Source organism: Mandrillus leucophaeus, unplaced genomic scaffold (genome assembly GCF_000951045.1).
Source record: "Mandrillus leucophaeus isolate KB7577 unplaced genomic scaffold, Mleu.le_1.0 Scaffold1144, whole genome shotgun sequence".
In the NCBI taxonomy this organism is placed as follows: domain Eukaryota; kingdom Metazoa; phylum Chordata; class Mammalia; order Primates; family Cercopithecidae; genus Mandrillus; species Mandrillus leucophaeus.
This window is the reverse complement of record NW_012099699.1, coordinates 20,202-32,470: the sequence shown is the minus strand read 5'-3', so window position 1 is coordinate 32,470 and position 12,269 is coordinate 20,202. Positions and strand designations below refer to the sequence as shown.

Below are 12,269 nucleotides of genomic sequence, written 5' to 3'. Positions count from 1 at the left end.
GCACATTGCATGCACTCAATAAATGTTTGTTGAGTATTCGAGTTATCTCTAGATGGTCACTTTTGCTATTACTATTAATTTATGAGCATATCGGTAATTATTGTGCTGATAATACTGACAGTGAACAAGCACTTAAAAGAAGAGTTAACTCATAACTTATAGGGATGTATTATGAGAGTCCAGATAGTCAACAACCTGTCTATTTCAAACATATTCACTATTATTCTAATGTTCTAAGGCTGTAATTCTACACATGAAGCTCAGATAATTCTAAGATAGTGAGGAACTGCAGCAACTATCTGGATATTTTCCCTGCAATGTGTGTGTGTGTGTGTGTGTGTGTGTGTAAGCCCCGACTAAATATAGAACCCCCATTCTTTGTGTAAGCTACTTAAGAGAAAGGATTTTATCTTTTAATTTTTATCTCTTCAGCAGAAGTTATTATTGCTAGTTCAATCCCAAATCTATACATAAATTATGAAATTTTAAAACCCCTTAAAAATAAGTTTTTAATAAATATTTTTCCTGAAATAATGTTTTTACTGACCTTGAAAATTTTTCTTAGCTGTTGTCATGCTCAACATTACTCACTGATGACATATGTGGTAATGATGGCAGTGTAAAGAAAAAGCTTGAGGAAATACACACGGTGCTGATATTTTACTAAAATGAATGTAGCACTCATTCGTAATTGTAACTTAATTTTTAAGTAAAAATCTGATTTCCACTATCATTCCCTTAAGCCTGGCTCGTTATAGGCCTAAAGCCTGTGTGAATTTACACAGCTGCTTTGAGGCTTTGCATATTTCCTTGTTTTAGATTCTTTGATTTTTTTTTAAGGGGTATTTTTACACTGAAGTAAAACACAACTATTAACACTAGCCTCGGGGGGAAAAAGAAACTAACAAACCTACAGCTTGAAATGTTTCAATACTTTGCCTTTAAAATTTTGCACACCCTTTAGAAGTTACAAAAATAAAAACCACTCCCTGTAAAAAAAAAAAAGAAAGAAAGAAAGAAAAAAAGATTGAGAACAAACTGTCATGATTTCAGAAAACGATAGCAGACGTGCAGGTGTTAACACCAGAGAGCTCACCTCTGAATAAAATGGTGCCTTCTAAACAGCCACTATTTACATGTTTTAGAATCCTTTCTTGGGCATGGGTGCCTTTATATTGCCCTATTACCACAAGATACAAGCCGTGCAGCAGAATGTTTTCTGTATGGTACCCAGCCAAAAGTGAAACAAGTTGCCCACTGACAGAGAGGCCATTTATAGAACATATTCATTTACACCAGTGCTAGGCAGCCACTGAAAGGCAATGCAAAGAAGTAATTTCTCTTTACCTTGCTTGGAGCAACTTTGACCTGGAGAGCCATGTACACATCCTACGTCAAGGAGGTGATGAAAACCCCACTCCTTATAGCGATGACATCTGGAAGAAGACACAATCGTCACCGTGAGCTTTTCAATTACTCCTGGAGACTAAGTGTGAGACGCAGTAGTGCAGGATGATTGGATTACGCAAAACGAGACAGATGCCATCTGCGAGCCATGCGTAAGCTGCTGAGTGCCAAAATGAACATCCTTATTAAACGACGGAGTTCTCATACCATTTGTAGTTTGGTCAGATTTGAAAGATGAGTTGATTGTTTTTAGATAGTGCTGCAAATAGGCAGGGACTTGGAATCCTCTCTGGCTGTATGAGTAATTACTGTCTCATACTTAAATTAGAAACATTGGTTTTCAGTTAGGTCTTGAGATTGTTTCCAAAGGATGCTGCTGCATTCATGTTGAAGCATGGCCTGTCCTCTCTGTTTCACTCACAAGGGCCACAGAGTTCTGAGAAAGAAATAGTCAGTTCCTTTCACATCATGACAAAGAAATGTAAAAATTATGACTTTTTGTTAGGAAACAAAAGGATTCCCATACTCTAAAATAATGGCCACAGTACAGTGGGTGGAATGTTTTCCAGAAACTGCCAGAAGGCAGTATTGGAGCTCTGTGTCTCTCTGAGTCCTGAGGCTCCAGAACCAATCCTTCATTTACAATCCATTCTCTCATCTTTTTACTGGCACCAACTCTATTATTATTATTTTTTTATTTTTAATTGCTGTGATTACATAGTAATACAGTAATATACCCATAGTATTTATGGGGTATATGATATATTTTGATATAGGCATTGAATATGTAATGATCGCATCAAGGTCAGTGGGATTTCCATCACTTCAAGCATTTATCCTTTGTGTTACAAACAATCCAATTATACCCTTTTAGTTATTTTCAAATGTACAATTAAATTATTATTGACTATAGTCACTCTGTTGTGCTATCAAATACTAGATCTTATACATTCTCTCTAACTCTTTTTTGTATGCATTAACCATTCCCACACTCCCCCTTTCCTCACACTACCCTTCCCAGCCTCTGGTAACCATTCTTCTGCTTTCCATCTCCATGAGTTCAATTGTTTTCAATTTTAGCTGCCACAAATAAGTGGGGACATACGAAATTTGTCTTTCTGTGCCTGATTTATTTCACTTAACATAAGGACCTCCAGTTCCATCCATATTGTTGCAAATGACAGGATCTCATTCTTTCCGTTGACTGAATTCTATTCTGCACCTGTACCACATTTCTTTATCCACTTGTCTGTTGATGGACACTTATGTTGTTTCTTAATCTAGGATATTGTGAAACATGCTGCAATATACATGGACATGCAGATACCTCTTCGATAGACTGATTTCCATTCTTTGGGGCATATACTCAGCAGTGGGATTGCTGGATCATATGGCAGTCCTATTTTTGCTCCTTTGAGGAACTTCCAAACTGTTCTCCATAGTGGCTGTACTAATTTACATTCCCACCAACAGTGTATGAGGGTTTCCTTTTCTTCACCTCCTCACCAGCACTTGTTATTGCCTGTTTTGGGATAAAAGCCATTTTAACTGGGGTGAAGTCATATTACTTTGTAGTTTTAATTTGCATTTCTCTGATGATCAGTGATGTTGAGCAGTTCTCACATACCCGTTTACCATTTGTATGTCTTCTGATAAATGCCTATCAGATATTTTGAGCATTTAAAAATCATATTATTAGATTTTTTCCTGTAGAGTTGTTTGAGCTCCTTATATATTCTGGTTGTTAGCCCCTTGCAGATGGGTAGTGTTTGAGTACTTTTTTCCCATTCTGCAGGTTGGTGTCTTCACTTTGTTGATTGATTCCTTTGCTGTGGCACCAACTTTAGATGGGAACTTAGCTGTGCTCTGTAATCCTTTTTCCGTTACAGCATCTTCTTAACCTCTATAAAGAGAAGATTCTGCAATACCTACCTGCATACCAAAAGCAAAGGTGAAAAGAGTGCCTTCAGCAAGTCCAGGCCTTGATAGTTTTCATCTGAATATGTTATTGAATTTGACATTCATAATGTATATTAATAACACTATCAATGCTCTTTTATTCATATACCTTAGATAATCCCTTTAATATGGGGTTGCCCTGTTCTCTGCTTATCTTGTGAGTTCTTGCAGAAAAAGACTTTTCTGTCTGCTAGTAACACTGAAACAGCTCCCAGTGTCGTCTTCAGATCTCAGCACATGGTGGACCCTAAGTAAATGCTGATTGTCCAAATCCCATGCCCTGCCCTGTTTGTAACAGTGATGACCCAGACTTGCTCCTTAAAGACGGCAGGCGGAGGCCAGGCGCGGTGGCTCATGCCTGTAATCCTCCCACTTTGGGAGGCCGAGGTTGGTGCATCACAAGGTCAGGAGTTCAAGACCAGCCTGGCCAACATAGTGAAATGCTGTCTCTACTAAAAATACAAAATAATTAGCTGGGCATGGTGGCGGGCGACTGTAATCCCAGCTCCTCGGGAGGCTTAGGCAGGAGAATCGTTTAAACCGGAAGGCAGAGGTTGCAGTGAGCCGAGATCACGCCATTGTACTCCAGCCCTGGTGACAATGAGGGATTCCGTCTCAAAAAACAAGCAAACAAACAAAATAAAAAAATTAAAAAAAAAAAAAAAAGTGGAACTTCCTGGGAGTCAGAGCACAGCATAAAGCAGAGGACTTGTGCCTGACTCACTCTACTCCCAACACAGGCTGCTTTGTGTACAACTCAGATGCCTTCTGAATTACTCAGGTACACAATAACCACCCAAAAACTATCGCTCAGGAAGTTGGCACCATACATTGGGAACCAATACTCCAGCAACTCTACTGGATAAAATACTGAAAAGTACTAATTTTCTATAATTACATTGGAAAAAAATTTGAAGGCCAGTAGTCTGATGGGTAGAGATTATGTGTGTATGGGTATTTACATCTATAATAAGCATCTTTTTTTTTTTTTTCATCAGAGTCACCACACTGGATTTAGCATCATTTTTTGAATTGCTACTGTGATCTATTGTGAGAAAAAGGCATGAGGCATACGCATACACATTCAGCAACTACAATTCTGATTTCCAAGTCTGTCATTAGACTGATGAAATATTTACATGCGTACATTTTATATGTATATGTGTGTGCATATATATAGTGTATACATATATTCATTCAGCACATACTTATGATAAAGAATAAAATATATACAACTCTTCACATTCTTGAGTTCTGAATTGTGCTCCTTCATATTTCATCATGTTTTAAATTATTTTCAGTCCTTTTGTGTAATTTGTATCCAGAGTTCTCCTTTGTTAAAAACCTGACTCAGCTACTTCCTTCATGATAGAGGCATTCAAAAACTTCAAGGTACTAAAGAAATATTTTCAAGATTGTAGCACATAATTTAGAATTTCTCCTTGATAAAATCAAAAGAGAAAATGAGCTCAGATCCACAATTACTAATTGCAAATCGTTAGGGCCAGATAGGCTTCCAATTTCAGAAAATTTTGAATTTTAGTCAAATAATAGGATCCATATAGTATATCACATGTCCAAGTAGTCCAGAACTTCCCTCTGTATCCAAACATTGTTTGAGCAGCAAAATGTATAAATATTTGCCAGAAGTGGGATAAATGAAAATTAAATAATTTTGTCAATTTGGTTTCATCACCAAATTCATTAAGGTCTGGTAATATTCTGTCACCCAAGGATAATAAAAATAGTTTCCACGGATTTTTAGATTTTTGGATTCACGAAAGGAGTACTAGACAAATACAGATTTAATTATAAGAATCTACAGATTGGCATTGATAATAGAACTCTTGCTAAATTAAATTAAATTTGGCCTAAAGCAGCCTCTGCACATAACAAACTGCAGCCTAACTAAAGAGCATATTCTTATAAGGAGTTGCTGAGCCTCAGCCAATCACAGCAGCTGAGCTTTGGCCAATCACAGACTGTCAACCAATCAGAGAGTGTCTATATCAGGCAAATACTGAACTGTAGCCAATCAAGCTGTTTCTGTATGTCATTTCCTTTTCCTAATACTGCCTCCCCATGTTGAGTGGAGCTCTCTGAACCTCTCCTGGTTCTGAGGGCTGCCCAATAGATGAATAATTCTTTCCTCAAATAAACTCTGCTAAATTTAATTTTTCTAAAGTTTTTCTTTTAAAACTGTAAATACAATTTTAAATGATGTGGTAAAAATAAAAATGCTGTGTTGACAAAGTCAATTTGTCCCCAAGAAATTAAAAAGTAAAATTTCTTTGCCCTCAGTGCCAGAATGAAATAAGAGATTTCCCCTGATGCTTTCTGCTCCATTATAGCTGGCTTTGCTTTGGAAGTCCGATGGTGTTATATTTTTAGTTTTACTGATTCTCTCTAACCCATTTCTTCCCTTCAGGCCCTTCTACCACATCTATTGTTCACTGCCTTTGTGAAATTGAATTATTCTATAGGATATCACTAAATCATAAAAACATTAAGAATAAACAGACTCTATTTTATTTCAGGGAGCCATGAAAATAATGGTCAAAAGTGGGGTAATTTTTTTTCTGTTTACAGCCTTCATGGAATTTAGGTTTAGGCCCATGTTAAGGCAAAGATACATGTATACACACGAGCACACACTGATTTCACTGCTTCATATTTGTTGAATAGTAAATTGTGTCTTGAAAGATAAAGGCACAATAAGGAGGAGTGCCCCGTATGGTAATGAATGGCACGGCGTCATAAAAGAGTTGGCATGGATGACTAGTTATGAATATTCAAACTGTTATTAGATAGATAGTAGTCTCCATGCTGCCTTCTATAAACCTAAACCAGGTTTACCAATGACTGCAAATGTGTACACTTGAGTTTTGGTATCTCATTTTACTTACTTTTAAGCCAGTTGACTATGTGCTGCATCTTATCATAGGTAGTACGGAATAAAGGATCATCTTTAAGAGGATATAGAAAAGATCTAGAGATATACATTGTATCAACTTGAATTCACATTGGGAAAGAAACATACAAGTTAGAGCAATTCAATACAGTGATCACATAGTAAAAATAAATACGAAAGATGAAGTTAGAGCCCTAATTCAAAGAATATGAGTTGTATCTTCAATAGGAAAATAAAATAGAGTGGAGAGAAGGAGAGAGGGGGCATTCGGATAAGAGAAATATAAAGTACAAAGGAAGTGAGAACAAGGCAATGAGATCTGCTTTGCTAGAGAATGAGAAATAAGACTAATGCAGGGGTGGAATGTTGATTGGTGAAGGCCTCAAAGGACAAAAGGAGCGTTGTATTTTGGTTCAAAATAAAACAGCACTGTTCTTGAGCAGCCGCATGAAAGACAAAATCAGCAGATGTGAAAAATTATTTTAACAGCAATATAGGAGAAGAGACGACAAAGTGAGTATATATTGGCTTATTGAAAAGGCTTGAAGTTTGATTTTGGGGCCTAGAATAATTGAGAATAGTTAGATTTTTGAGAACACCTTGGAAATAACAGCCTTCTTGATGAGAAACTGAGGAAGGGGGAACAAAGAAGAACAAAAATAAAGTCAAGATTTTAATGCCAATAAATTAAGGGGATTACAATGCTATTGATAAGAATAGGTTATGAAAACAGGCAATGAAAAGCAAACTGTGGGATTCAACACATTAACTTTCAGGGTCAGTTCATACATCAGTGGGCATCAGAATCACTTGGAGGACTTGTTACAATACAGATAGAAGGGCCTCAAACCAGAGTTTCTAATTCAATAGGTCTTGGGTGGACCTAGTGTTTGCACTTCTGAGTACCATATTTCCATATTTTGAGAAGCACTTATTTAAATTATGTCCTCTAAGACAATTCATGATGGTTGAAGGTGAGGATGGAGGTCTGGGCCAACGACATAAGTATGAGAAGTATCTATACCCAGGCTGTTGTTGAAATTTTGTCGCGGAAATTTCTGACTTATAGCACTTTCTATGATTTTGATACCTTCCATCAACTGTTTCCTTAATTATATGCTCATATTGAAGTGAAATGAATGTTTATTCTCTGGCAGTTGGGAGTAAAAGGGGCTGAAAGTTTAAGAAATAAAAACATTCTGAAAATAGACAGTGAGTGTATAAGGGAAGATCAGAGCATAGCTTTTGAAGAATGCAACAGAAAGAGAACCAGGAGGGAATTGCAATCAGGCATTATGTGATATTGGGAAAAAAGACTAGGTACTTGATAATCTACTCTAGAAATTTCTTCTCACTCTCTGCAAAGATGCAAAAAGGTGGAAATTTAAAAGGAAAAGTTAATAAGTCTACTTTGTATTTTAATTATTGTCAAGTACCCAGGTGCTTAAGTGAAGAGTTTCATGTACATATAAATTACTTCTGTGCCCTAGCATATTTGTAGAAATCTAAATGAGATGTTGTTCCATTTAAAATTTAAATAACTCCCTTGAGAAAATGCCAACCAGACTGCTTCAACTAGAAGCCAATGCATAAACATGTATTTGTTATTTACTTGTTAATGTGTTCAGTATCTTGATGTATTCTGGCCTTTTTTTTTTTTTTTTTTTCCATGAAAACTAAAGTCCTGTGTTATGTGATTTGATGACCCTAAAATGATGTTTGGAAAACTAAACAAACAATATTGTGGTAGATGCAGACTATACCATTTATACAAAGGCTCCCCTCAACCCTTCAAAAATAATGGTTACAAAGTGATACTACATTGTTCCCAAAGGGCTCAGACGTGTCTGAGCTTACACTTTTTACAAAATGGCGGGTTCAGATCCCTGAACCTAACTTTTTAAAGGATGACGCAGTGGAGGGGAGTTCGCCTGAGACTCCAGAGCACGGAAGGTGATTAAGGGACAAACTGACTTTGTTTAGCAGGCTCGAGCTCATTGTATCAGCCTTGGTTCTGGCAAGGCAGCTGCTGGCAGAAATGTTCAGCCATTTTACATTCTCTGTGTCCTGATTGGAACTTACCTCTGACCAGAATGATTTGAAGTTAAAATGAAGTTGGGGGAAAGTTCAAGCAATCCTTAATACTTGAAAATGTACAGCTTCCAGGCTCCAACTGGGGAAAAATTTGACTAAAGCCAGATTATATGTATATATATGTATATATAAAACATGCCCGTAGGGTTTCTTGGACATAAAATTGTTTTTTGAAGACAACAATAGGATGAGTTAAGAGTGAATGAATCAGAAACATAAGGATTAAATTTTCCCTGAAATTTGCATGGATTTGGAAGTCATGGAGAAAAGGGCACTTGGCAAGATGCATTTGGGATTTTACTGAACCAAAAACATTTGAGAAATTATCTGAGGTTCTTGGGTGGATGCAAAACTGTGCCAATTTTTTTTTTCATTTTTACAAACTGCACTAAACTAAAAAAAGAAATAAAAGTCACCTAATTATAATTTAATGAAGACATGGAATACTGCTTGTACAGCAACTACCAAGCTTCACAGATAAGCATTAGTTTTCTAAGGGATTGGGCTGAGGGCATTTACGCACAAATATAAATCAAACATTGGCATTAGTTTCACAGACTACAAAGAAATGCTCAATGCCCAAAGATACAGCAGGAGTACAACCTGATGCTGTGGAGAGAATGCTTCATTTGCTGGCCATTTTATTTCCCCTCAACCTAAATGAAACTAAAATAAACAACAATAACTAAAATGTCACTTTAAGAAAAACACGTAGTGACGCTTACGTGTATGCATTATTAGGCTCTTTTGTTTGTTTTAGTACACAGCATGTCTATATCATATCACTCTTGGGGTGTGACCACGCTACAGCAAGGCCTTCTGGGACTTCTAGTATCAGGTAAGACAAAGCCAGGTTTATACTAATCTTGGTGCTTTAGCAAGTAAAAGTAAGCTTCAAGTTGCTTTAAAAGCTTTTAAAAGGTTTTAACGAAATGATATATGAGGAAAACATGTATTTTTAAAAAATCTCAGTTCTATTGTTTTTATTGTACTAAATATTGTGCACTAGCAAAGATCTTAGTTTAACGATTTTTCCCATGCCTTTTTTCTGGTGGATCAAAAACTAGCATCCTATTCATACAGGATCCTATTCAATAACTATATTCATGTAATAGCTTAGAAAGTAGTTACAAAGAGATTTTCTAAATAGTCACTTTTCAGTGTTTAGTTGAAAAGGAAGGTAAAGAAGAGGAATGGAATGCATGGTGAGAGCTTTTATAGGGTTGGATATGTATGATAATCTTTGTAGTTTTAATCCAGGAATCTAAAATTTAGACATACCATGGACATAAGCAAGAATATCAGAAACCTCAACTTACCCCAAATTTGCTCTTGACCCTGGGTAAGTGAATTCACTGTTTTTTACTTTGCAGATGGGTTCTAGCTTCTCAAAAGGAAGGTTCATTTGAGCATAAAACCTATCATAAGCACTTCCAGCTAATAAGCTAATAATAGGAGTAGTTTTTAAGTGAAATCTGAGCTGAACTGGGGAGTCATTTATAGATCCTGTTAGGTGTGCACATTTTTACTTGGGCAAACTAAATTAGCTGTGTAAATAACATTTAAAATATTTGAAAGTCAGTCTCATGGACTTCTTACCTCTGGCAATATCCTGTCATATGCAGGGAAGGAGAACTTGGAGAGGGTAAACAAGCATGGGAAAGTGGATGGGTTTGCTCAGAAGATGCTAAGAGACCCAAGATACGGATGCTTGATTTCTACAAGTTTTTCTTTAGAGAAAATATCATGTCTATCTGAAGGGGATAGGCCTTCATGTTGGCAGAAAGAGACCTCTGTGAATTTCCAAATTTGTGAATGCCACCGTAAAACACTATTTTCCTACAAAACAAAAGCAAAACCACAAGTGAAGATCTATGCACCTCTTCAGACACATGGTGATTGATGTCTCTCACCTACAAGTACATTTTTCCTGGCTCTGGTACTTGCTGTATCAATTTTTCAATCTGTTTTTACTTATTTCCATACAGAACACACAAGGGAACTCAGTTGCCTCATAGAGTGGAACTGTTGTAAAACAATTCAATAGATCATAGATTTCTATTTTTATGGCTAAAAGCCATTAATTTATTACACTGGTTACTTCATCTTCACTTCCATCTTTGGCCTTAACAATTGTCTTTCTTTCCAGGGCCTGTTTTTTAAAATAAGAGCAATTTTGTCTCATTACCAGATTTACTGCATGTGCCCTATTACGGAGGGAAAAGAAGCTGCTCCAGGTTGTGGCTACTGAATGAATGAATGAATGAATGAATGAATGAATGAATGCACTCTCACCTTAGTGAGGCAACCAGTTCTTATGGATGAGCTCCATAGCAAACAGAGCTCAAATTTGAGCCTCAGCCTGAGACTCACTTCCCTCAGGGTGTTTTCCAATACTCTTCCCCAACCCAACACATTCGCCTTAGTTAGTGCATCTACCTGTGTGTTTCTATGGCACCTTGCACATTGCCCATCATAGCTCTTGTCACTTTCCATTGTGATTGCCTATTTACTTATCTTTATACCCACTAGACTATAAACCCTATTAAGGCGTGTATTGTGTCTGACCTGGTTTATTTCTACAATGCAAGCACATAGAAAATGCCCAAGACACACACACATGCACACATACATGGACACATATTCATATATACATATATATACACATATACACACACACACACACACATCCATACATATATTAACAGATAAATAAATGGATCATGGGCTACATTCAGATATATACGGTCCTTTATTTTAAGTGGAATACAGTGCCTACTAAAGGACTGTATTTCACACTGAAGGTGTGAAAACATGAATAGTAGAATAGCAAAAGTGTACAAAAGTTCAACAACAGACTTAAACGTGATAGATTTCCAGACCAGAGAGATTTAAAAAACATTTTTAAGTGTGCTTTTTCTTAAACAAACCATACATTCCTTCATTTTACACAACCTTTCCTTTTCTTTCATTCCTCAACATTGAATACACTGTTGACTGCTTTAGATCTATTTAACAGACAAACAAATTGAAGCCAAAAACTGTGTTTTTCAGAATGCCTAATGATATCCATCTTTGTCTTGAGATGTCACATTTATGAAATCCATGGTTTTTATCACTAATACCAATGTTTTCATTTTTCCAATTTTTATTGTTTTACAAAATAAGAAGGGAAAGGGCAGTAAAGAGTAAAATGAGTGTATAAACAGAGCTGTGCCGGCCAGAAAGGTGACAGAGCCAAAAGAGCTGAGGTTTGGCAGACAACTTCACCACATGCAATCCATCAAGCTCCTCTGGATCTTCCTCCAAAGTGTACCTTGCATATATCAGCTTCTCTCATTTTCTATTACTATCTCCATGGTCAAGCCACCGTTATCCTTCCTTATACTACTCTACTAGTCCTCTGTGTCCTCACATGGTCTTTTCTCTGTGTGTGCACATCCCTGGTGGCTGTTCGTGTGTCCAAATTTCCTCTTCTTATAAGGACATCAGTCGGATTGGATTAGCACCCACTCTAACAACTCTGCTTTTACTTTTGCCACCATATAATACTCATTTACCACAAAGCAGCCAGAATCAGTTTAAAATATAAGTCAAATCATTGGCTTAAAATCTTCATTAACTTCTTAGTGCTTAAAAAAAAAAAAAAAAAGATTCTAATTGTTTATTCTGTCGGAGAAAGGTCTCCCCACCTGGAATGGCTGAATTGTCTGACCTCATTTGACAAGTACACCCTTCTCCTGCCCATTGTACACTTTTGTACACTTTTCTTCCACCTATTGGCCTTTGTTGCATCCCAAGTATGCCAACCTCTTTCCCACCTCGTGTGGCCTTTACTTTCTGCTCCTTCTGCCTGTGATACCCTTCCCTTCATCTTTGTCACCTCTTTCAAATCTCA

At 36.8% G+C, this 12,269-nt stretch overlaps 1 protein-coding gene across 1 annotated transcript in view; it reads right to left on the bottom strand.

Annotated features, from left to right (window-relative positions):
- The window catches only part of TMEM244 (transmembrane protein 244), a 29,937-nt gene extending 28,474 nt beyond the window's left edge, over positions 1–1,463 (bottom strand). Inside the window, exon 1 of the mRNA XM_011997418.1 lies at positions 1,348–1,463. Coding sequence (XP_011852808.1) covers positions 1,348–1,380 — 33 coding nt within the window. The 5' untranslated portion in view covers positions 1,381–1,463. The remainder of the gene's footprint in view (positions 1–1,347) is intronic.
- Positions 1,464–12,269: the final 10,806 nt, after the last annotated feature.